This window comes from Lepidothrix coronata, unplaced genomic scaffold, assembly GCF_001604755.1.
Source record: "Lepidothrix coronata isolate B3197 unplaced genomic scaffold, Lepidothrix_coronata-1.0 Scaffold78, whole genome shotgun sequence".
In the NCBI taxonomy this organism is placed as follows: Eukaryota; Metazoa; Chordata; class Aves; order Passeriformes; family Pipridae; genus Lepidothrix; species Lepidothrix coronata.
Genome location: NW_016690258.1, coordinates 3,026,909 through 3,053,553, shown reverse-complemented (window position 1 = coordinate 3,053,553; position 26,645 = coordinate 3,026,909). Strand labels below are relative to the sequence as shown.

At 48.1% G+C, this 26,645-nt stretch overlaps 1 protein-coding gene across 1 annotated transcript in view; it reads right to left on the bottom strand.

Moving 5' to 3' along the window:
• Positions 1–25,985, bottom strand: part of DNAH1 (dynein axonemal heavy chain 1) — a 90,716-nt gene extending 64,731 nt beyond the window's left edge. Inside the window, 8 exon segments of the mRNA XM_017819972.1 lie at positions 514–694; positions 2,048–2,180; positions 2,707–2,863; positions 3,375–3,549; positions 6,073–6,145; positions 6,719–6,965; positions 11,314–11,383; positions 25,980–25,985. Of these exon segments, the coding sequence (XP_017675461.1) occupies positions 514–694; positions 2,048–2,180; positions 2,707–2,863; positions 3,375–3,549; positions 6,073–6,145; positions 6,719–6,925 (926 nt within the window). The 5' untranslated portion in view covers positions 6,926–6,965; positions 11,314–11,383; positions 25,980–25,985.
• Between the last annotated feature and the right edge of the window lie 660 nt (positions 25,986–26,645).

Here is a 26,645-nt window from a genome sequence, read left to right as displayed (position 1 = left end):
AATGAAAGTAAAGCTTACAAGAGTCTGCAGGGAAAACGAAACTCAGAATGGCCTGCAGTGCTGACAGCAGCTTTTTGATAGACGGTATAATTGGGCTGGCTTACTGGAGATCAAAATGAGGGACCAGAGCTGAGGACAGCAAGAGATAAGCAGCATGGAGTTAGCAGCATCTCCAAACCTTTCAAAGAGAGGGGTGCATCATCTTAATCTGTCCACATTCCCCTTCAAAATGGCATTGGGACCAGAAAGACCAACATTTTACTTTTCTAGAAGGGAGGAAAGATGGGAGATGGATTAAAAAGAAAGGTATCTCCAAAGGGAAAACCTCAAATAGACTGTGAAATTAAGGTGTGGAGTTCTCTTCCCTGGAGATTTTTCAGACAGGTTAAACAGACACATGTCAAGAGCGATAACAAGGAAAGGATTAAATGACTTCCTGATGTCCTTCCCATCTCCACCTAGGACAAGCGTGGGTAATGAGCTGGCTCTCAAACCATATGTGAGGTACCAAAAGGCCTTATTCAGAACACACCTTCTGCAGTTATTCCTCCATTGAGGATGGGTCTCCCTTCTTCATCCCGCACTAGACCATTGTCATCTGTTTTATGGACCAAGTAGAGATCTGTCTCCTTGTCATAATCCAGAACACCAACATTAATCCACTCATAGATCAAATCCTGGCTTTTGGGATCCTCTGAGAAAATCAAGGATTAAAACAGAGTTAGTCCATTCTTCTGGACTCTACAGCAAATGGACTTTACTGATCAGAGCAGTGATGCCACAGTCAAAACCATCTGCTAGTTTGAATTTCAGTCAATCTCACATAATTTCTGCTGTGATCAATTAAATAATTAACTTAGGTTTCACAGATTAGAATTTCCAACTTTTCTTTTACCTCTGTGGGTTCCCTGTGGATGATCCACAATTCCTCCCAATTCCTTCATCTCTTGATCCAGGATTCCTCAATGTCCATGTGGGCACTGTGGGGATCCCATTCTCCTTTACCATGTGTGGCTCTAGCCCTGTGTCACCCTCCACATGGGTCCTCATTCTTATAACTCAGAGTGGCCATAAAACTCTGCACCTTCTCCCCCAGTCTATTATTTCTCTGAGTCACTCCCAGGGCATCTAATTCTTAAATGTTCAGATCCTCTCAAATGCTGGGAGGTGCTAACTAGAGATACGTATTTATACTGATATCAGTATGGATACACGTCAGGGGAGCATTATGCTGAAGTTGAAAACAGGCCTGAACCACAAGAATTTGCAAGAGTGCTGACTATACAGCTGTCAGTGGTCTCACCTTCCCCAGGGCCCAGAGGGTCTGACTACCTGTGTGCAGAACAGTCCACTCAGCCTGGGGAGTGATCAGGTGCAGTGTTTCCCAAGACAGCTGCAAGCAGAACTCACCATCACATGCTGGCTGCCTGAGGATACACACAGCTTACATTTTATGCTTTGGTTTTGCAGACAGCCAAGCCTCTGGAGGTTGTCCCAGAGCTGCAGGCAGCATGCCTGCCAGTTCCTATCCTTAAAACCACTGCAGATGTGTTGATATGAGCTGCATCCACGACAGGACATCAGTACAACTGTACCTAGTGATGCCTTCTCATTAAGAAGGCTCCAAGTGATAGGAAAACAATGTTAACACTTTATTTGGCCCACTTACTACTTGAATGTTCATTGTAGTCTGAATCTGTCTTCGGATCCTGCATTTGCAGTGAAATCCAGGCAGAACATACTATGTGCAAGCTAACTAACTCCATGAAGACAGCTACGTATAGAGAAATTTTGACTATACTGACTTCTAGGCACAAAAACAGAAAGGCAAAAGGCAGAGGCTACTTCTAAAACAGTGGGCAGGGCAGGACTGAGAGTTGGTGAACCCCTGGTCTCTTGCTCTCACTGCCTGAACCTGGTCAAAACGAGATAAGGCTTTTCTGCTATTCAGAGCTACATTCATCAGACTCTACATGCTCCCTTCTGCTGAATGGGCCAGTAACTGTTAGTGTTGCCTTGCTTGAGCAGTAACTCATTCAAGCTTTACCGTGTCCAAGTACATCATCTGTAGGTAAAAGTGCTTTTCCAGGCACTGGCTTTCTATCGGAAGATCCTGGCTCCAGTCCTAGTGAGATCCACTCTTCTGGAGTTCGACAGTCGTACTCGTCATTGTCAAATACCTAAAAAGCCAGGACATGAGTGAAATGCAGACTTACTTCAGAAAGAAGAAAACACCCAATACAAAATTTCATGAGAGGAAAATTAACATTCAGCTCCTAAATGGGCTACAAAAAAGAAAACCAGTCCAGGTTCAAAAGCTGTGCTGATCTTTGGTCAACAATCTTCTCCCAGAAAGCAGTTATCTGTACCTCCAGTCCTTTCCTGGGGAGCACAGACCACCACCTGGAGAGGTCTCAATGCAGTAATACCACTGAGTACTGCCTTCAGAAGGAAACATGAGATGCCTCTCCTTTGGAAACAAAAACGACAGTGAGGAGCATTCTCAAGGACTATCAGTTCTGATGGAAGTCATGGGAACCCTGCAGAAGATGCTCAGCATCTTGTAGAGACCCTTCAGGGCCCAAACTGGCTCTAAAGCATTTCCTTGTTTTATTGCTTGTTGTGTCAATACTGGGGAAGTGTCCTGCCACCCTCAGAAACCTGCTGTGGTATGAGCAATCACAAGCACCAAACGTGCTCTCTTACCTTTAATGGGAGGTAGATAGGAAAGACAGAATCTTTTGTTTCCTCAATAGGTGGGATATTGTCAGGGTCATAGTGCCTTGGCATCAGCTCATTGGAGTCTATCCCCTTCCTGGATAAGAGCTCAGCAATATCAAAGGTGAGATACAGCTGCCTCCTCCTGTTTTAAATCAGAAGAGGAAATAATCACCTCATGTGCCTGTAAGCACTCCCATGCCTACAACTCCACTCTTGACCCTGCACACCTACCAGTAAAAACATTTTTGAGCACATGTTGCATACATGTCTATTTCTTCATTTTTAGCATAAAACAGTTCAGTCGGAAGGGACCTGGAATGATCGCTTACTCCAATTTATAAATTAAATACATGTACCACTGTACCAATACATTATGCAAGCTTTAGAGCAAACACAAAAGCAGAAATTAAAAAAGAATGAGAAAAAGATGACATAAACACCATTTAAAACCAGTATTTTTTTCCTGCATCCCAGTGAATTGTCTTTTGCACCTCCTGCAATGCGTGCACACCTCACTTTGGAGACCACTGCCTTACCAGCATAGTATTTTCTTAAGGATATTTGACATGTTATGTCTTGAAAGCAAAAATTGACACCCTAATCTGCTGTGTCCATTCCATAACGACACCTCTACCCACTTTCTAGTTACTTACCTCTCTACTTCAACCTTCCGAGGAGATTGCCCTGGAAGCCTTTCAAAAGGAATCTGCACTTTGGGCTTAAATGATTGTACTGGGAAATCTGACTCACTGAAGGTCTCAGTGGATGGTCCAACCACTTGCTTATCCAAGACACTTTTGAAGTCCTCAGGCATCTTGAATTGTGTGACTAAGAGGCAAAGAGAAACACATGTCTGAAACCACCAGCCATCACTCTGCTTTACATTCACACCCAAAAAAGGACTCTGCTGTCTACTGGGTTGTCTGCAGAAGTCACTTCACTAGGATTTGTGAGAGAAATCAAATTAGAAACAGAAAGAAAGACCTTTTTTTCCTGCTACAGTATGTCATTATGGTTTTCCAGTATCAAAATGATGGCATGGAAGAAGCCTCCACTGAGAATTACTGTCACGCAGCTTTTTAGGAGACAAGGCACTGACCTGGATCTAAGGAGCTCTGTTTTGTTCCCAGCTTTGCTACAGACCCTCTACATGATAGTGGACATGTTGCTGTCTCTAGTGCACAGCCTCCCTCACCCTCAGGAAGGGGTGGGATTCCCCTGCCTCCCTGAGGGGGGCCTGAGACCAAGAGTCAGTTGTACCTGGGAGGAACTTGGTCAAGGTGGTGATAAAGGGCTTATGAATATTGCAGGGGAGAAGAAGCTGCTCAGGTCATCTTTGTCTTCTGAAGTTCCTATTCACACCTTGGGACAAATCTCTCTCTCTTCAGCTTTTGCTCAAGCAAACCTCCCACTCACATCAGTGGTGGTGTGAGAAAAAAAACCTGAGTCAAACTGCTAACAATCTCACCATTTGGCCAAATGTTTTCAATGGAAATTTGGACTAAGCAAAAAGTATACATTTCCAAGAATTGGCAGAAATTAAACCATGTCATTTACCCCATAAATAAACCAAACTGTTTATATTGCTAAACAAGTCGCAAATAATAGAACAGCAGCAAACTGGGAATTTGAAGCTTAACCTAAATTAAGTAATTGCATGCAAGCTTTAAAAAGCACTATTCCCTAGACAGAGCTAAGCATTGAACTAAAAATAGATTTTAGTGGAGTGAGAGCTTTTCCTTTGATGAACTTTCACACTCTATCAAGGAGAAACTTAAGGTTCTGGCTTGTAATTGGGTATTTTGAACATCGAGCTTTGAACCCAATCATTCACCCCGCTCCAAGTGCTTCTTGAGTCATGGATGTGACCCTTGATTTCAAAGCAATTGTGCAGAGCAGCCAATAATGCTGAAGCCAGACATGTCTCAGGATGGTCAGGTACAGGAAGGATCCTCTAAGAAGTCATTCCCTTGTCCTTCTTAAATGGTCCCTGACTCAAACCTTGTAGCTGTATGTTGTCTGCTTAGAGACTAAAGGAAATGGCCATGGAACTGGCTCCTCTCTCTCTATTCCCCTCCCTTAGGAAGGGCAGTGAGCCTGGCATGAATGTGATCTTAAACACTTGCATGGTCCATGCCAACATGCAGGCTTATTATGATTTCGAGGAATCCCTAAAATGCAGCTCTTTAGCCCTGTGCATATCTCTTGCTTTGGGGTCTTAACAGAATGGCCCTGATTTATATTTGTTGTCAGGGAGCACAGCTGTTCCATTTTTGTCACTTCATTGTTGCCAAATCCGTGGCACCATCCATTATGGCACTTTGTGCACTATCAACTATTTATGTCAATACTTAGTGTTTCATTTGCATTTACATTTCCAGCCTGATAGCTTCTTCCCCCTTGAAGAAGCAGCAGATCATAAATAGAGTTCTGTCTCCACTTGTTAAGGATGAGTCTAGCTTGTCAAGATTCACTCGAGGAAGCAATCATTTGTCCTCACTCATGAAAATAAATGTCACTTCTAAGCACAGGAAGGTGGTATGTACAGTTCCAATCTTTCTTTAAGACTAAAATCCTCTCACACACACACTTTCTTCCCACCTGCTGCCAGTCTATGATCCATATCCCCAGGAGTGCTCTAGGGGCCAGGAGAGTGTTGGCAAACCTTTCACCATGCTCTGTTCCTATATTTGAGCATCCATGATACAAGTTCTTGTAAGCAGGTGGAACCAGCAGCTCTGTACACACAGAGACCTCTTGCATCCAGGGAGAACAAACTGCTCTGGGGTGCAGCTGGATGCAGAATGAATAAATGAGAGAGAACCATGATTTTGGGTATGGGTACCTAAATCCATGTAGCTCTCTAATCTTAGGCAGGTCCCATTTTTGGAATTGTCACGTGTAGGGTCAGGAGTTGAACTTGCTGATCCTTGTGGGTCCTTTCTAAATCAGGATATTCTCTGATTCTATGGTTTTCACAGGAAAGGGCCATTGCTGGCTCCATATGCAGTAAAAACACATGCAAATTCAGTGTTGTCCTGGCAGCAGGACCAGAACTCCCATAGGCAGCAGCACAGTCCACCTTGAACCCTGCAAGGAGTGGATATATCCAGGAGAAAAGCGAACATGGTTTTACCACTCAGTCAGTTCACTTTGCTTCACTTCTAAATGAAATTCACTTTTCACGGGATATTCAAGCAGCTCAGCACCACTCCTGAGCACTGAGAGGAGAATGAAAGCAGAGCACTAACCCAGTGTCAGCAGCCTAATTCCCAGCATGTCCACTATAGGCAATCTTAACAGTTATGGCCCCATTTCCTGCCCCACCACGTTTCCTCCCAGTGTATTTACCTTTAGGGGTGTGGTGCTCGAGGTCCGACTGCCTCAGCAAAGACCGGTACATGTGGGGACCAGCAGAAACACTCTGGAATGCAGCGTTTGAGAGAAATGTCAGAGATAACAGAGCACAGCTGCAGCACAGTGCAAGCAGAGGTCACAGAGTCCAGGTAGAGAGACTGTAAGACTGACCTTACCAGATCTTCAGGGGCAACTGAGACCTTGAGTAATGGTCAGAAAAGGCTGAGAGACACAAATACCTGGTAACACCAGCCCAGTGCACAGAGATAGGGGATCTGTCAGCAGAGTGCAGTCTGATGTCAGCTTAAGATGTAGATTGGGGGCTGATTAGGCAGCCAGTCATTTGGGTTTTACTACCAAATATCACCTGCACTCACAACCAACGTGCCTGCCCTGCCATGCTGGCATCCTAAACCCAGGGAATCATGACAGTGCTATCTGGCTACTGAGGAAGGCAGCACAACTATGACCAGGATGAGCCTTATGGCTTCACTTTTTAAGGGTCAAGATCTTGCACAAAGGCCTCTGACCAAAAGGAAGGGCTAGGACCTGGGTGAACCTATATATGTCCATACCAGGTGTACCGTGGGTCTTTTCATTTTAGGTCAGTAGTGGAAAATGAATTGCTCTTTGCACTTACCCCTGAGCTACTGGAGGCTTCTCGAGTGAGGACATCAGAAGAAAATGTTCTTTCTCTAGAGGCCGAATATTTTCTTGGCCCCTGGCTGGAGCTTTCAGAATGCAACGGGCTGGTTCCTGGACTGCAGTCCCTGCCTGAAGCCTCGTTGCTTGTACTGGGACGGCTCCTACCCACAAAATTAATCAACTCCTTCCTTGCTTTCTCCATCTTCTTAGGAGAAAAATGCTGTGAAGCAACTCCGGGCTTGCTGCAAGTGGAAAGACACCGAGCCTGTCACATACTGTATATTTGGCACCCCTCCACACCCTCCTCCATGCTGGATATCCTTGACTTGCTATGATGAGTGGATAACAAGGTGGGTTTGATCCCCTGATTTGATACCAAGCGCTGACTTCGTGGGCTGGGAGCCACTGGCCTCATGTGGCTGACTCAATAGCTCACTAACCCTGGGATAAGAGACTGCTTTATTTTTCCAGATGGATTTTGGAGGGGGAAAACCAGCAATACACGCACGAAAAGCTGCTTTCCTTAAGCAGCAGGGGCTTCCCGGATCTGTGGCAGCGTTCAAAAAAGGCTGCCAGGAGAATTCGAATAAACTGGGACTACAAGAGAAGTACTACTTTTGCTGCACCCAAATCCCTTAAAAACCTTGTCACACTTTGCCCCAGCGGGAGTAGGTTACAGCCTAGGATACCAACACAGCTATTCCCAGGTGTAAGTCTGACTCTTTCATTTAAATAATTCACGACAGATGTTTAAGCATCACCTAACACATATTAAAATATAGCCAGAAGCTCCCCTCTCTCTCCTCCTGCAGGGGCTATTTTCGCTGGTGATCTCAGCTCACAAATAACTTCTACGCTTCCACCTTGGGAGACACAAGTCCAGACAAATAGCCCAGTTGTACAGCTTTATTTTATAAAAACCTTTGTGCACTGAGAGATACCAATTAAGAGCAGCCCTCAGACTTCTGGCATGAGGATAATGCAACCCTTGATTTTAGTCTTGTCTAAACACAGAGATGACTACTGTAACTAATTAGAACAGCTACAGTGACACAAACCCCTCCAGCCTGCACACACATGCGCTGATATAATGATGTACACATACCCGTGTAGCTGATTCCTATAAATTATGAGTCAAAGCTCTCCACAGTATCTCTCAAAGATATTCTGAGGGCAATACAGTTTATTGATCCATTCCTGCTCGGGGCCAGACCCAGACTTCTCATCCAGCCCTACCTGACTAATGGTTTGTGTCCTGCACCCTTCTTAGGATCTTGCTTACTTCTGGAAGCCAAGCCTCTGCAGTAGGAGTCTTCCAGCTTCCCAAAGCTAAATGCTGGAAAGACCTTGCCTGGTCTTGCAGGCCACAGCTGGCACAGTACTTGCCTGGAATCTCAACCTGACCTGGAGACACCACCACAGCACCCCTTCCTGCCATGCCCTCTCTGCTGTGCTCTTGAATGGAGTGAAAACTCTGCCTGTCCTATACACTTGATGAGAGAGGGCAATCTTTTCTAAATTTCACCTTGCTGCCTGTCTGTGAGAATGAATTGGGTACAGGCAGCAGAGAAAGCATTACATGCATGCCGCAGATAAGAGGGAATAACTGTGCTGGTTTATTACTGCAGGTTCAAGCCAGTGCACAATTTTGAGAGGTTGAATCAAAAAGAAATCAGATAATAAATCAAGGTTACCATGATGCGAATCTTTTAAGCGAAATGGAGTAAACGAACAGATTGGAAAGACCTGGGAGACGAGATCAATAATACCCCCTCCTTTCCTTCAAGATAGAAAATATCAAATCTTCCTCCTCTCAGCTTCGCTTTGGCATGGCAACTGGAACCTCACACCCTGAAGAATGAATTTTCCATGGAGGATTTTGTTTTTATTAGCTATTTTATGCTCTGGCCATATCTATTTTAGCAGCCCAGCAGGATTGATTGGTATCAGCCAAGATCCAAGGATTCCTGATGAATCACTGCTGGACTCTTTCGTGCCTGCTGCACCAGCACAGAGAACAGCGGCAAGGCGGAACGACCCTGTGGTGCCTCCCCTGATATGTCACCTGAGCATCCTCAGCCTGGAAGCAGGGCCAATGTGGCAACATGACTTGCTGTGCTTTTATGTCTTAGAACCAGAATCCCAAACTCACCAAATTCAAAAAAGCCAGCTCCAGGATGCCAGGTTCACCTAAACTTTTAGTAGGGTGAGTGACTGAGCCCACTCCCAGTTTAGCAGGACTGGCAATCTTTGCCTAAAACCAAAATAATGTGGCTGCTGCTGCTGACACCCAAGTTCCCATGATGCGGGAAGTGTGTACCAAGCCAGCCCACAGCAGGCCTAATTCTTTGCCACTTTTCTCCCCATGTACTCACACTTCTGTAAAGTCCTTCCCAAGCACTCATGTCAAAATAAAACAAATCCCTACTCAGTGTCCAGCTCAAAAACATCCATCATGCTCTCTCAGCTGCACAGAGGGAAGGTCTGGTGTTTGCAACTGCAAAAAATCCCTGACACACACCACCCAAAATAAAGAACAAAACCAGGCTCCAAAGTGTTCCCAGTAGTTCCCCAAACAAATTAGTAAAACAGCTTCTCTGAGTGCCCTAAAGCTGATATAGATATGGGAGAACTGCTAAGCTCAAAGGGAATCCTACTCTCCTGCCACCTCAGCTGCTGGAATATGGCTAGCTTTTCCAGTAAGGAGGTTTCCCAGAGTATGGTGGGGAGCTCGCTCCAGTGCCAGCTAGCAGGTGTTTTGGTGCTCCCATCCAGCTCTCAGGAACAGTCTCCAGGCTGGTTTAAAAGAGGAGAAGAGAGACCCCCTCTCTTTTATTCAGCCTAGCTGCTGAGCCAAGGGCCTTATTGCAGAGCAGTTCACTCCTTCCCAGGCTCCAACTCCACCAACAGCACTGCCTGCCTTCCCACACTCCCAAAAGAATGAGCAGCATGTAGACCTAGGGCTGTCCTCCCCTCCCTCCATCTGAGGGTGACCCCAGATCCTCATCCCTGGGCAGCAGACCTTGGCATGGATTGCCCAGGCTTAAGGAAGGGACCACCTTCCATCCTGCTGCGAGCACCTGAAAGCAGCTCTTCTGTCCACCTCAATAACCCTTCGCTCCCCCTTGACCCTGCACATCTGGGAGCATATCCCTGCTCTTCAACAGCAAACATCTGCCTGGCACCCAGCTGTCCCAGCTTTAGCTACAATAAGCTCGGAAAAATCTTTTCCTGACTACTGAAGCACGTATCTTTGCAGCAGTTCAGTCATGCCCTCTCACATCTGAAAAGCAAGTTTCTTAGATATACCAAGTACAATGTATTATGCTAAACTGTTCAAAATGAGAGCATATTCTTATGGCACTGCTGACACAACACTAGCTACAGCGTCTGTGTGTCATTGTGGCAAAACTATAATTACAATTTCTCTGTAAATCCAGGCTTTACACATCCAAGAAGTCAAACTCCCACGTGTCTTGCTCAACGTCTGGTATGAGCTTTTTGATCTGTTGCCTCTACTTCAATTCTTTGATCCAAAGCTTTGACAAAATGGGACTCTTTTCTTTCAAATAAGGTTCAAAATGGCTAAAAATTGCAACAGAAAAAGAGAATAGTACTTTAAATATCATCTAACCCCTAAGCAAAACCACAGATTGAAATCTAGTATTTATCTGAAATCTATTTATCTGTGGATAACCAGAACCCCAGCTACTACACCATCTGGACACCAACAAGCAGAAATTCCTTCTTCCTATAATTTAAGCCATACAATATAAGCTCCGACAAGGTGATGCGCCCTCAACAAACCGCTTTAAACATCACCCCGTACTTCAAATCCCTTCTACTCTAAAAAGAGAGTCGAAAGTAATTTCGAGTTTTATAGCAGCCCATTCCCTCCAACGATTTGCAGGGTTTTAAAATTGATTTTCCTCTGGGTTTTTAAATGCATTCTTTTCTCCACGGGAAAGCACCACATAACCAACCAGCTGAACGGGAGGGCGCGGGGAGGGGGAGCAGCAGGACGGGCGGCGACCGGTGCTGCCCGTTACTGCTGCCCGGTGCTGCCCCTGCACCTTTTGGGGCGACAGGCGTGGTGGGTGCTGAGAGACACCCCGCCGACCACCGGGACCGAGACTCCAGCAACGCCGGTTTCGTTTACGAAGCACAGCACAAATGAAACAAGTGCTGCTGTTTGTTTCATCCATGAAACGAACCGGGGTGCGGGAGGAGCAGCCCAGGGGTTGTTGAACGCGCGACGTGAGGAGACGGGGCAGCGCCAGGGGAGCAGCTCCCCGTGCCCACCCTGCGCACTAGCCGCGGGGGACACCCCACTTCCAGTGCTCCGAGGAATCCTCACCCTGCCCGGCGTTTCCACGGCCTTCAAAACACGCGGGGGCTCCCTCACCACCCTCACCACCCACACCTGCGTGCCCGCCCGTCCGCCCGCCGGTCCGGGGCACCCTCCCTTCCGCCAGGCCCGACCCGGGGGGCTCCATTCCAACCCCCGAGCCCTCCTCGGAGCCTTCAGCCCCGGGCCCGCTCCGGGGGCGGCGGGGGCCCTGCCCGGCCCTGCCTGCGGGCGGTACGCACCGGCCGGACCGAGTCCGCCCCGACGCCGGACTCGTTGCCACGGGAGAAAGGGGCGGGCGCAAGGCTCGGACTGGAGATAGCGGCTTCTCCCCCCCCAGCGGGTCGTTGGGCTGGTCCGGAGGAGACGCCGGGCAGCGCGGGCCGGGCAGCACCACGCCCGGGGCGGGGGGGAGCACCCTGCTGGGGCGGCGGCGGCTGCCACGGCCCGCTGGTGCCAGCGCGGGGCCGTGCAGGGCCCCCAGTGCCACCTCAGAGCCACCATCACCTCAGCGACACCGTAAAACCTCTGGTGCCACCTCAGAGCCATCAACACCTCAGCCGACACCTCAAAGCCCCCGGTGCCACCTCAGAGCCGCCACCACCGAGCTGCCACTGGCGTTCCTGAGCTGCCACCGCGGGGACACCACAGTGCCCCCCTTGCTACCTCAGAGTCACCGCTGAGTCACCACCCCAGGGCCACCGCAGAGCTGCCACCAGAGGCCACTGCAGTGTGGCACCAAGTCACCCCCAGCCGTGCCTTCCAGGACTGCCAGCCCCGGGGTGCAGGTGGCATCCCCCAAGGAGCCACTGAGTGCCACTGGGGACAGCCCCCATTCCCTGTGCAAGGGCGGTGAGGGGCTGGGTGCCTGCTGCCCCAGTGTCACCTTCCATGCCAGCTGGCTGCCAACCCCACCGGCCGCTATCCAGGAAGGTCCAGCAGATCCCTCCTCCATCCCATCCCTAAAACCATTGTAGGCAGGCAGACTGCTGATGCAGAGCTGCACCGTGGCTTGTCTATGACCAACCTTATGCACCCACGAAACTCTTGAGCTAAGAGGTCACGTTGGGTGGGGATGGAAGGCTACTGGCCCTTGAGAACATGTCATGCCCTACAGAAGGAAAAGTGGTACTGAGTCCTGTTGGGAAGGCCCCAACAAGCTGGTCTGCCAGGGAGGAGATGGTGGGGAAGGGACAAGCAGTGCCAGCCCTGCGGGGGAGTAAGGGAGAACAGGTTTGGATTATTTTGGGGGAGAGGAAGGAGGTGGAAAAGCAGAGAGAAAAAGATTTAAAGCAAAAAAACCCAAGTCATAAAAGTAAGAGATCTAGTGTGAGGGAGTACAAAGGGCAGAGGAGGAGGAGGAAAGGATGAAGCAGGAGGTAAGTAGAGGCTTCTGCAGGATGAGAACTGTGGGCAGGCGGATGGGCAGGGGCTGCTTCACAGCTCCTTTGAGACCCCTCAGGCCTGTTCAGTCTGGCAAAGTGCTGACAGTAAGTCCTGCTTCTGTTCAGCTCTGCACCCGGGGAGGGGTGGAAGTCCTAGAAAGCAGGGCCAGAGAAGCAGGGCTCTGCAGGGCTTCCTGAGGATAACACAGCAGGCAGGCTGGCCCAAGGGATGCCCGTGTGGCCTTGCACGGGGGCAGAGGGTCAGGCAAAGTGGCACCAGGATGGGGGTCATGCCATGGGGAGGCAGCAGAGCCCAGGACATGACCACCGGCTCCTCTCCCTGCCCGAGCACCTGCCAGGTGCAAAGGGCTTGGGAGTCAAGGGTGGAAAAGGCATTTGTACCGTCCAAAAATTTGCAAGTAAAGGGATGTGAGGTTCGGGCAGAGAAAGGTGGAGGCTGTGGCAGGCAGAGCCTCAGGGAAGAAAAACAGGCTCCTCTAGATAAGCAAGCTCCCTCCCAAAAATCCTCAGCTGCTGCCTGGTGCATTACATCCAGTAAGGTGTTCACTGGATCAGCCCCATGCAGCAAGGAGGTCTCTGGGTGGATTTGCACTCCATGTTGAACTGCTCCTGGCCCCACTGAAAGCAGCAGATGCTGCAGAAACTCCCGAGTGTAGGTCCTTTGTCATATTGCTGGCCTCATCGCTTTACTTAAGCAAGGAGTGCTGCTGGCTTGCCTCAATTATGTTTGATATAATTACAGCTCTTGCTGGAGTTCCCTGGAGTCACATCCCAGATGGCTTCTCTGACTGGAAGGAAACAATGGTGGAGCCCTTCGCATGGGAAAAATACCTGTCCGTCCCATCCTGGCTTCATCCGCCCTGCAGCAGGTTGGGATTCACAGCAGGTCTTGCTGTCCCTGTGATTAGCTTGGCTTCTTTTTTGACCAGGCTTTCAAAGTTTGCCACAAAATGCTTCAGCGAGTCAGGAGATGAAAGCTGAGCTGATTCGAGTGGCTGGGCCTTCACAAACCCACCAGGCCAGAACAGAAAGCAGACAGGTGGGTGAGCCACCTGCTCTCCATCCATGTGCTGCCAGGACAGATTCATTCCCTGACCTGCCTTCAGAAGGGCCTTTTTATTCCCTAGAGACTCATTCCAGGTGTTGCAGCAGGATGTGCTGGCACTGTATCTTGCTTCAATGGGTTCTCCTTTAGGCCAGGAAGATCAGGCAGGGGAACGTGATGCCCACCCACTTGCAAAGGGCAGGTTAAAAGTGGCAGTGGTGGTGGTTGGCACAGCTGAGTGTTTCTGTGCTTTCACCTTCTCATATCAGTCCAAGCTGAGATGCTGTTCCCAGCAGGGTCAGCACAAAAGGTTTAGTGTTGTCTTTCTTCTGACAGTTCTTTCTGTTCCTTTCCTACCACGGGCTCTTTCGAGGCCACAGATCCATCCATAATTACAGATGATGCTGTTCCCAAGAAAGCAGTTCTCCAAGAAGAGGTTCCCAAGTCCCTGCTGAAACAGGCTGATCAGTGACTTACCCAGTGTTTTCCTTAGTGCAAGGCAGATTTGGGAGAAGAGAAACACTTCTCTCCCTGTCCAGACAGCCACACCACTGGCATGAAAGCATGAGCAGGGTTTAGCAGCATCTGAACTCATAGGAAAGGAGAGAGCTCTCAGCTACCAGACACAAGAATCAAACCAGTTTCAACAGTTGTTAGGATGTGAGCTGACACTGGGAAGGAGAAATATGTGAAATGTGCTAATGGTTTATTTTGCCTCTGAGGCTCTTTCCTGGCTGAAGATCCCAGCTTCTCTCTTACATGGTCTGTGGCTGTTGGAGCCACTTTTCCTGACCTCCACTTTCACTTCTTTGACTCTCATGCATCTCTCCCAAGCCAATAGCTCAGAACACACCATTGCCAGGACTGGATATCACACTAAACTCACTTCTACGGAGAACAACCTTCCCTTAGTTATGGGATGAATAATAAAATATCAAAAATCTCCACTTCTGTGGACCTCAGAGATGATGTACTGGTTGTTTTGTTTCATCACTTGCACCTACCCCCTACCGTGGGTGGCAGGCCCCTTCAGATTTAGCAGTGTTTCCATACCCACCCCACACACATTTTGCTGAAAGTGTAAATGATCCTTAAAGCACAAGGCCACTGGAGAATAAGGCCCTAGATTTCTCTGTCTCCACACCTACATGTGTTCCCACACACAAGATACAGCACTAATCTAGAGTAAAACAGCCCATGTTGACAATGCTAACAGTACATTTGACAGAAAGCCCTCAGATTGAATGCCAAAAACACAATGTCATGAAAAAGTCATAAAACAGGGAGAATCAGGACAAGGTCTGGCTTCTTGTTTCCTGAGCACATCTCCTGAAGGGGCAGGTTGATTCTGGGAAGGCAATATCAAGCCAGGTTCTCTTTATATTCCTGCTGCTTTCAACAACCCTCTCAATGCAAGGCTGTTAACCTTGAATTCAGGCAGACTGGGACCAGGGAGTGGTTTGTAGCAGTCAGCTGAAAGTTCTCTACTTTCCAGCCAGATTTCACTGAAGCCTCAAAAAACAAATGAGCCTTTGACTCGGTTAGTAATGCTCTTGTTTGCCAACTTCATCTCTCATCTCCACCACTGTGCCACTGCACATCATCTCCCGGGGTGTGTTCTCTCACACTGGGGATCACACCATTAACCCAGCCAGAAGGTTTCCCCCGGGAATTTTCAGGCAGAGGCTACTTTCTCAAGGAAGGCATGCAAAAACATAGGGCTGTCTGGAAGCAGGGAGATGACAGTGAGGATTACCAGGGCCAAGCCTGAGCACACAGGGAGTGGTGGTGATTGAGAAGCTAAATAAGCCTCGACGGTGAGGTCTCAGCAGTGGTGGGCAGAGAAGCTTGCAGAAAGCCTTTTTACACAACTGGTTCAGCTGAATTGGCCAGAACTGCCTCAAACACAGTGCTGCCAGCTTCTCCATGGGGCTGCAGGTAGAAAGAGCTTGTCAGCGAGCAGTATTCTGGGAGATTTTTCCGAGAGCCTATATGTACTTTATAGGTCCCTTCATTTCAGAGCATATTATTAGCAGAGGTGCTCTCAAGTATCCCTCTGGCTTCCAAATCTGCTGGGGTTAGACCCTCAAATTCCTCAGAAGCCTCAAGCAGATCAATGGGCAGATTTCCTGCAGCCCCAGATGACAGATCATCTGTCAGAACATCACAGGAGACTGGGACTTGCTCCTCCAGCAAATATGGTGCAGGCACTTCCCTGCAACTTGACTGCTTTTAGAAAGGCTAGAAATTTTCCCTGTAGCTTTCAGAGGAACATCAAGCTTTTCATGAGAGACAGAGGCATCTTTGCTCCCTACCATGAGGGCACTTGCTGGGAAGTGTGGAGAGTTCTGGTTCTTTGTCTGTGGTCTAGACCAGACCCATCAGGCTTAATGTTATATCTGCTCTCAGCAGGTAAGCATCAAATCACCTAGCTTTGAGCAAAAATTCCAGCCTTTGCTGACAAACAGTAACAGACTCCTGTGAAAAGCCTTTCTCTCAACCAACTAGCATCTGATCAAGGAATCCTGAATCTGTTCAGATTTTTTCCACTGGAAAGCATGTACCAAAAGCTGGGATAGATCCTCACCTGAACACCGTTTCAACAGGTGAACAGAGCAGGGCCTGAGTCAATGGGCCGAACAGAGAAGCACAACCAATACACTTCTTTGCACCACGAGAGTACAAACTAACATTTTTGGATTTAGAATGGCTTCAAAACATACTTTCTTGAACTTGTTCATCAGCTGATTTATTGCACCAGGTGCCAGCCTGACTTCCTGCCGTCATTGGCACAGTGCTGTCAGTAGCTGGACGTTCATATCATTTATCTGGCTGGTCCATCTACTCTTGAAGTACTTTCTCACTCGGCTGGGAATATTCTCCATAAATAGCCCTCTGAAACTAATAAAAACTTTTGGTGGAAAGCAACAACAACAACAACAAACAAAAAACCCACAAAAAACAAACAAACAAACCCCCACCTAAACAAAAGCAAATGAACAACCCAAGAGAACACAAACAAAACCCACAAAAAAACCCAAACAAGTTTTTTGTTTTGGGCTTTTTTTTTGCTGTTTTCCATCAGATTTTTGTATGCAACTGATAATTGTAGCAATGTAAATATTAATACAGATGTGAAACCCAGAGGAGAATGGAAGCAGAGTTTGGAGGTGACCTTTTGTTGCCTGTCAGCCTGCCTGCCCCACATGCAGTGTAAGGGGAATTACTGGTGTGTCCATCCTGCAGAGCAGGACAACATTTCTGGGGATCTCAGTGGGGAGGAGATTCCTGAAGCTTAAGGTTGAGCCTCTTCTACCCAAAGGAAGTGTCACCCACCTAGTGAGTGCTGATCGTTTGCCTCGGTACTGGGAGCAGAGCTCAGAGCAGGCAAAATCCGAAGGAAGCTGTGGTTGTGGCATTGCTGGGAGAAACTGGGCAGTCAAGTGAGAAGAATTATAGCTTCCAAATGTGTACCGACATCCTGCTATTTCCCAGATCTCCCCCTACTCCTCCTCTGCTGATGCTCCAGTCCCCACTTCAATACCTGCCAGGTCCTTTTAGAGAGCTGACATTTCCATTCCCTGACATTTTCTGCAGCTCCATCTGGGAATTAATGTCCGGATATTAGCAGCGATGGGGCCGTTTATCATAATTAGTCTCATGAAGCTACTAAGCATCCAACTATTTTTCATCAGCGCCGAGGAAATAAACTGCAGAATCCAGTAGACGAGACGGACAATTTATTTATTGATTGATTTATTTTGGTCTGTCAGGATGCAGCTTTAAAGTTTGTCGAGATGAGCAATGCTTCACGGAGGCGATGACGACAGTGGGGCTGGCTCGCCTTGGGTGCGCAAGCTGCAGAGAATAGGTCCCCAAGCCCCCTGAGACACTGAGGAGGCATTTGTTATCCTGTTATTATTACCCTGTTATCCTAGGCTCTAGCTTCCTGCACATATAAAATGACAAGTTGTGACAGGTTGAGCCCTGGCTGGACAAGCTCAGGAGGAGCCAGCCACTAGTCCCATGATGGCATCATGAATGAAAGGCATCTCCAGGCAAGCTGTTTCTTCCCCATCGGGAGCAAACCAAAGGTACTGTTTACCCTACAGGAGGTGGCACAGGGATGAGTGGATCCAAGACTGTCATTTGGCTGGGTGTGCCTGGTTGTCCTTGGACTTTAATGCTAAGTGAAAGGTGCTGCAGGCAGCACACGTGTCTGTCACCTTCCAGAGGTGCCTGGGAGATGATAAAGCTGTTTTCTCACTTGTCATCCCAACTGGAGCAGGGTGACATCCTAGTTTGTTGGTTTCCTTCCCCAAAGGATCAGGTTGGAAGGACAGAGATGCAAAGTCTCGTACACAAGAGGTATCAGACTGGGTCCACTGCGAGCAGGCGAAGACCCTTTGGAAGGGCTCACCATCAAACACCTTCTCTGGCAGACATAAGATCCAACCTGTAGTAACTAATGCCTGCTGTGGTCTCAATCTTACCTTTTAGGGGCCAGTGCAATAGATTGGCCATGTTTCTGTGACCTTGGGAACTCAAGGAACATGCCAGAGCCCGCACTGCTCTCCAGGCATAGCTGCTCCCTGAGCTGCTGAGACCTAACAGGCGTTGTTATCCATCCTTGTGGCTACTATGCTGGGCAAGGAGTTGTGCTGATTTCAGGAGCTCTTCTACCATCTTGCAAGCTTTCAAGACCATGTACTGAACGGAGGAGATGGGAGATCCCTGCCAGGGTCAGCTGCCTCGCACCACACCACTCTGCATGGCTCGTAGCCCACAGATGGAGCTCCTCTGCCTAAGCAAGAAATGAGGAGCTGTGTGCAGCTTCTACCCAGAGCAAGGCATGAAGGGCTCCTGGACTCAGTGTTGCTCTTCTCTCTATCCCCATAAAGCCCCACAAAGTCTTGCTACAACCCACACATCTCAGTACTCACCTGCAGCAAGCCCACCTCCTCCCTGCAGGCTGATTATCAAGAGCTTTCCATCCTGAGGTTTGCTATGCAAACATCAAACATTTGTGTTTAAATATTACACTCTTCTGCTGATGTGAAGCTAGTAATTACAGCCAGATGGGACCTGGCTCACAGGCAGACACAGGGCCCACATGCTGCTGGGTGGCAGCTTTTTTTTTTTTTTTTTGCAAAACCATGTGGCCGACCACTGGCAGAAATATCAGAAAAGCTGAATGTAATTAAAAACAATGAAGAAATAAAGAACCCGGTTTCTAAATATATCATGCAATGTATTCCAGGTGAGCACTGAGTGTTCTGGCTGCAGTGCCTGGCAGTCCTAGTACTATGCATGGGACATGATCCAAGCCAGCGTGCTCAACCCATACATCCCTCCAGGCACAACCTGATGATGACATGCACTGATTTGGTGTCAGCACCTCCTGCAGCTCCATCAGGTCTGATCCTGCAAAACCTTCCTGAGCTGAGGAAGAGTTCTTTTGGCACAAGGGCCTGATTCAGCCCACACTCTAGTCCATCAAAGTGGCCCCTGTGAGTGTGTCACAGTCTCAGGCCCACCACACTGCTGGCCTGAGCTTACAGCTGCTGCTGCCTCCTCACCTGCTGAGTGGAGGGATCACCTTTGCTTCACGTGTCTGCACACATTTCTGCCTTGCACAAGCTGCCCAGGGTAGGAAATACTTCATTTTCTACCACCTCCAGCATTTCAGGTCTGATTCTATTCAAGGCAAAACAAAAGCATTGCAGTGCATGGTGGATATTTTCCCTCTGGATCATAGCCCATAGTCCATATTCACGTTCAGCATCTGATTGTGTTTTTAATAGATAATCCTCTCTCCATTGCCTCTTCCCTGCACATCACCCAAAAGGTGAGTGGGAAGATAACAGTTTAAGCAAAATGCCCCACTGTTTGTGCTACCCCACACCTGTGTTGTATAGACACACCACCAAGTGCCCAGGAAGCAATCCCATTTCTTGTCCCACAGGCCTGATTGAGTTCTAGAAGTAACAGTGATGCAGGTAACAGCCACCACCGTTGCCTGGAAGAGGAGCTAGAGCCAGCCCATCACGCACAATATAAATAGCCCTGGTAAAGAAACCACTGCAGGTGATGCCACTGCAGGGAAAACAAGCTATAAAGGCTACAGCCCTTCCTCTGCAAATTGATCCAGCTCTGTGGCTCTCCCTCTTTCTAACAAATACTCTGACATACTTTCAGGATGCTCCCAAGCCAAGTAGTGCAAAGCCAGAGCCTGGTTTCCTGTCCAAACAGCCAGGGATGTTTAATTCTCTGGGACAGCTGCTGGTGTATGTTCTCCATGTTCTTAACAGTCAGCACTGCACAGGTATCTGCTCACCCATCCAGCTGTAAATGGTGTCCTGTAGCCAACCTGCCAGACAGGAGCCAGTGGCTATGGTTGCAAGGGGAATAAAGAGAGAAAGCAGAAAACAAGGGGAGGAGGGTGGGGGGGAGGGAAGAAAAGAAATCATTGTTTTGTAGAAACTGCAGAGCCATGGCAAACACGTGCTGTCATTTGAGACAAGTGCCAAGCCCTGATAGGTTTACCTATCGAGGAAATCAGGATCAACCTTGGTGAGAGGCAGAGAACCTTGATCTCACTTGTCTGCCATCTCTCTGGGGTCTGCTCTGTGGGCTTCTAACTTCTCAAATCTTCCTCAAAGGACCACGAATAGAGCTTTCCAAGGAAGCTTATTTCTGCTGTCTTATACCCCAGGAGAGTGTTATCTGTCGGGAAGGGAAGGGAAAAGAAGGCAAAAGGAAGGACTCAATGCCTCTCTTCTTCCTGCACCCAAGAAGCAGAGCTTTGGCATACCATTACCACCCCTTGTTTCTGCAGTAACCTTATCCGACGCTGCGTGGGTCTGTGGAAGCTCTGTTGTACTACTGTTGCCTTCATGAATAATGGATCCCCCTCCACCTTCCCTCTCCTCTTCCCTGTTAGATCTCATTTCATATTGTATGAAGTGGTGTGGTTGCTGCTTCCCTGGGGTTGATCTGAACATTCTGATTCCCAGCTCCAGTTCCCTCTCTTCCCAGGATTCAAGTGTTACACAAGAGGTCCCTGACTGGTAAGGGCAGTGCCTTTATTGGGGTCATCTTTGGCTCCTGGCTTGCCTTCTGTTAGGAAACAGTTGATCCTTGATGTTCCTAGAAGCCTGTAAGTTCTCTTCTACAATTTCCTATTTTAAAGACTAAAAGTAAAGTTCCATGAAAAAAAAAGCCCACCATTCTGGTTCTAAAAAGTCAAATCTCTATGGCTAAAAGAACCATATTTACAGTTCTACATGGTTTTGGGCCACAGAACTTTTGGGGTCACTTCTACAATGCAGCCTGGAGAATGTAATTTCCTTTGTTCCTGCAAATACCCAGCTTTAGTCAGCTTTATCTGGTAAAGACCGGTATTTTAGCTTTATTCCTCTTTAATAACCCTGGTTTTATCAGGGAATATGCTGTGGCATTTAGCAGCATCATGGGTGCACTAGCACCACAATCAGAGATGAGGACTTGGTTAAATTCAGACAAATTTGTTTTGAGTGGCTTTGTAGGTTTGTAGGCATGAAGGTCTGTCAAAGCTGTGTGCTGACTCCACTTTCCCAGTCTTTCTCTTTTAGTCTTATCACTCCAGATTACAAGAAGCACCAAGTTCACATGCCTTCTCTGGGGCTGTACCTTACTACTGTGTCTTCTTCCAGTCCCACCAGCCCAGTCTTTAATCTCTGCTACCCTCACTTTGTGTTTCTGCCCCCACAGATCCACCTGCTCTGGGGATTTCCATGAGGAGAGCCCGTGTTGGCTGATATTTCAAAAAAGAACTGCAAGGATCTGAAAATCAAGGGCAAGGCACAGCAAAAAACCTGCAACCAGGAGAGTGGAGTTTGTGCAATTTAGGTCAAAGTGTTATGCTTACACAGGGAAGGGAAGAAAACAGGGTCCTCAGTGAGAAACCCCACTGCCAGAGGCCCTTGGAAAGACACAAAATCAGTTGCCTGGAAACTAATGCTGCCCCTCATTATTGTCAGCACCAGGAAAAACTCACAAGTGCCATAATTCAGGCCACCACCACTGTCTTTTTCTCTTGGCTGAATAGAAGAAGCAAAGAGGAGAGGCTTTTCATGCTCTATGGGTAGCAGGGTGTCTCCTTGCCCTCAGCTCAAGGGATTGCAGGCTCAGTGCTGTTGCATCTGAATGGCCATCTCCCCTGTCAAACCTCATGCCCTGAAAGTTAGAGGCTAAAGCATCCTCTCCCAACCCAGCGGCATCCTAAACTGCTGGTAGTCAAGAGCATGAGGGAAGGGTCACACCCCATTTCTCCTCCAAACACCCACCTGTGATTGCCAGTGGGAGGTGAGTCTTCAGTCTGACTCAATATTATTAATAAAACCTAGTTAAGATATTCTGAAAAAGGATTAGAAAACCTAGTTTCTCAACATCTCCAGTCAAAATTCAAGCTTCTGTTGCTGTGCCAATCTTGTTATAGCAGATAGCAGCTCCAAACACTTGAAGCAGCCTTAGAGCTTGCAGAAGATAATTAAAGCAGGAGAGACAACCCCACTGTCAGCAGGGTCAGGAGTATCAGTCAGGACTGCTCAACATTTGCCACTGTAAGACCAATTCTTCAGTAGTTTAGAATTTTGCCCAACTTAATTATTTTCACTGAGTTTTCTCTATAGGGCACCTACTTGTTAAGTTTGGAGGAACTATATGCATATATTTACTCTAACATCTTCTATGGCTAATTAAAAAATATAGAACAGTTGAAGTTGGCAGGAGCCTGTGGAGACCATGTAGTCCAACCACCTGGCTCAAAGAAGAGTCAGCTTGAGCAGGTTGATTGGCACCACATCCCATCAGATTTGGAGTATCTCCAAGGATGGAGACCCCACAGTTTCCCTGGGCAGACAGTTCCAATGTTCAGTGACCCTCATGGTAAAGTTTTTTGGTTAAAGTTTAACCCAAAAACTCTTTGACAAAAAGGACTGTATTGCTGACTATTATAGAACAAAACATGCATAATACACATGAAATTGCCCAAACCAATCTGGTTGCAGCAGATTTAATGCTAATTCCAGAGCTGAGCTGTTTTCCAGAGGACCCTTTTTCATCCCACATGTAGGACCAGCGTTGCACAGTTAGCAAAAAGTCTCCCAGGACTTTTCTACCGTGTTGTTCAGTGCATGAAGCCTGAGGCAGGATTTACTGCACATTATTCAATCTCTGCTAGGGAGCTAAGATTATTAGTCTCCTAAAAAGCTTTTCAATTGAGTTCACTAAAATAGCTGAATGCTTCGAAACTGTTAATGATTTTAGCTTTGCAACTCCCCTGCCAGAGGATGAGTCTATGCTATGGCTGTTTTACAGAGGACAAAGCTTGAGCCCAGAAGGGCTAAAGGGATGGGGTGCTGCATGGACATACCACATGACAGAGCACTTTAAAAGGTGCAGCAGCTTCCCTTCAGTCAGGAGGCTTTAAAAAAGCCAGCACCCCATGGCAGACCGAGCTGTTGAATGAAGAGCAGCTCCATGCCCGGGTGGCAGTGGCGGGGTCTGTGCTCACCCCATACCCAGGCATTGCACTGCCTTAGTGTGCTCACCACCACCAAGTCATTTCCTACAGCCCAGAACCAAAGAGAGATTGGGCTCTCTCAGTAGGAGAGAAGGGGTCAGTCATTTCAAGTTAAAAGAGGCTAAGATTGTCCAAACCTGGGTCTAGGCAAGTTTGGCTCATCCTAGCCTAGGCACTTTGCATTTGGTGGGGCAAGTTGAAAGTAAAGATAACACCTTTGGAGTCAAGCTCAGGCAAACAGGTAGCACAAAGCATCTGCCACGTGTTCTCTTGGCCCTGGGACTGGAGACACGTAGCCTTCGTCACACAGGTGGTGGCTAATCCTTGCTGTCCACAGCTGTTTCCATAATCCATGGCGGCACTAACCCGCTTGTCTATAGTCCAAGGAACCTTTTGTCTTCAACCTAGAGACCACTGCAGGGACCCCTTTTCCTGATTGCCCCCAGGAGGGGGATTTGGCTTTTGTTTGGGTGAATGCTTTCCTGATTCAGCATGGCAGCGGGGAATAGGACACACGTTTCAGGAATTAAATCCATTGCAGGAACTGAAAAAATCCTAGTCCCTCAAATGCTGATCCACAGTGTCAAGCTGGGGGGGAAAAAAGGAAGGAAGGTGGACAGAAAAAGATTTTGTAAGGAGCAGACCAAAGGCAGGTCTGAGTTTCACCAGCTGTGGAGGAGAGCAGAGCCTCCCCCCTACCTCCCTCCATCTCCCAGCCCTTCCCTCTTACAAGCTGCAAGTCCCTGGGAGGCCCCTAATCTTCTTTGCTGTACAAAAGACCCAGTCTACTGGCTTTCCTTTTCTTTTTCCCTATTTAAAGTTGAAGTGGGGATCAGTTTCCAGACACGAAGGCAGGGAGGGGGAAGGAGCAGGATGCAAGCGGTCACTCTGAGAAAGAGGTCCTGTGGAGGGCAAGAGCTCAGGTGGTTTCAGGTGGGCTGGAAACACAGGGACACAGGGTCTCTGGGGTTGTCAAGATCCTTGCTTTCTAATTACTGAGCTTTTCTGGTGTGCCTGAGTATCACTAGCAAACCAATGGAGAAGATAACTCCTTCCAGCCTTTGTTTTGCTTGTGAAACAGGATCTCCAGTCTCTTGATCATATTCTGAGAATTTTTCTGCACTGCTTCTGGCGTGAATTCAGCCTACCTGTCCAGGACTCCTACCCGATGCTAGATGAGGTCTTGTCAGTACTTTGCAAATGCTATTAATAATTTCCTGCTTCTACTGGCAATATCCCAAGCCCCTCGGGTCTTGTTCGCCTTTTTGTGCCTTTAGCTCATTGGTGGTTCATAATCACCCATGACTGCTACAACGAAGTTCACCTCCTCCTCAGTCATGTCCAACTGACACACTCCCTGTCTAGCACAAAAAGCCCCAACCCTGTGATTAGTCTTGCATTTCGTGCTCTTGAATTTCAACTCGTTCCTGTGTCTCCATGCTCAAGGTTGTCTGCTGCTTTCTGTTTGATCTCCCATCTCTTCTGCATTCACAATGCCTCCCCCTTCTGCGTCATCAGCTGGCTTAACCTAAGCGCTTCCACTTCTTATGACAACATCATTCATGGAGAGAATAAACAAGATCAATCCCAGGATCGATTCCAGAGAAACTCCAGTGGCAAACTCTGTCTAGCCTGCTACTGCCTCTGTCCAGAGGCACAGCTTCTGTACCCGACTTCTGTTTCTTCCACTAATCCCATCGTCTCCAGTTTAATTAGTAATTTCCCTGTCACTCCATTGAGCACAGCTTGCTGCATTTGTCTAGAAATTTGTCTAGATGAATTGAGATGAGCAGGCTGTCTCGGCCGAATGCTTTCCATGGCATGCCGAGCTGGTTCTGCTCCAGCCGTTTAACCATGCTGGCCTGCAAGTTTTCTTCCAGATCTTGGCATGCTACTGACCCATCCTGCAAACTCCCCAAGCCCTGCAGTAAAAAAACATCAGACAAATGAGGAGTGGGTATTACATTCACAACATTCAGTGTGGTTCTTTCTCTTGTGTGAGAGGTTCTGCCTCTGGAAACAGTGCCATCACACCTGCATTTTGGCATATGAGTTTGTTTGGAAACCACAAATACCTGCTTGTCCTGGCTGCAGGGCATCAAAAGAGACTTTTGTCTCTTGTCTTGTTATACCATTCAGGCTTCATTCTGTCATTCTCTGTGTTACATGTTGACCCTACACCCAGCATTATCATCTCCTTCAGACTGGCCAGGGGCCACATCATGAACATCTTTGCCACCCAATAGAGCCACTATGGTGAGTGGATGCCTAAATGATAGTTTTCCCAGTGTCATAACACCCTTTGTAAGATTTATCTCAGCTAGGCTTGCCATGTTGTCCTTACTGCTTCCAAGTCCCTAGAGTACCCTCTCTCTTGTCGCCAAAACTGGTAGGAAAGGACATCCATCTAGTTGGAACTAAATTTGCCATAGCTGAAATCCTCCTTGTCGATGTGAGGCCAACACATCCCAGACCCTGTCCTCAGTGGCTCAAGGAGCTTTAATGTTTTGCATTAGCATTGCTAAATGCCATGCTGGGGGGGACCTGGCAGCGCCACTTCTTCTGACCCTTTAGGCACTGGGTTCCAGATGTTCCCACTGCAATCCAGGCCTGTCAGAGGAAACTTTGATGCTCTCTAGAGCAGATAGCACTAGACCTAGAAGTCACCAACCTTCATCTGGAAAGAAAATAACAAAGCATATCTGGATTAGTTTGTAAAATGCTCTCTGTCAAGCTACTGAAAAACAGTTTTCCCCAGTTTAATCCAACCTGACAAGACACTGAGATCCCCAAGCAGGGAGAAAGTAGTAAATCCACCCTTAGAGAAAGGAGATGAATGGATTCTGAAAAGAGGGATGAGTGGACTCCTTGTGTTGCAGAGGAGGCTGGAACAGAGCCCACGTCCTGTAAGTAGCAAGTTGGACAGACCCACCAGAGGGTCACCACCCTGTGTAAACCTTTGCAGGAGATGCCCTGGGCTTCACTTTGCTCCTGTGCCACCTGAGGTGCTGCTGACTGTCTGGGTACCCGGCTTCCCCAGAGACCATGCCGGTTGTCCCACCTCACCTGCCCTGCTGTGAACACCAAAAGCAAAGCCGGAGCCTCACCATGCTGCCCTCGAAAGCCTCTGTCTTGCGGTGGAAATAAATTGCCTCAGATTCCCGTAACTCAGGCAGAAAACCCAGGCCCCTTGCTGATAAAACCAGGCGGCCTGGACAGCGTTGCCCTGGCAACCTGCACTTTCTTCCCCATCCTTTTGTTCGGCCTCGGACCCAGACTTTTGTACCCTGCCATAATGGGGCCAGACTCTTGGGATGTTTACGGGGTGAGGTGAGAGGAATTTCATTCAGCCGTGTCTTGCCTGGCCCGTCTCCTTCCGCAGGGTGAGGGAGGAATGTTATTGACCAAGGCCCCATGCAGGGACCGAGGCACTAAAGAAAGGCACTTTAGACTTTCCGACAAAGAAAAGAAATTCCTGCCCTCCCCCATGCAAACATACCCCTCCTGCCCAAACGTGCCTTTTGTTTCCTTATTTCTCTTTTGGTAACTTCCCCACTC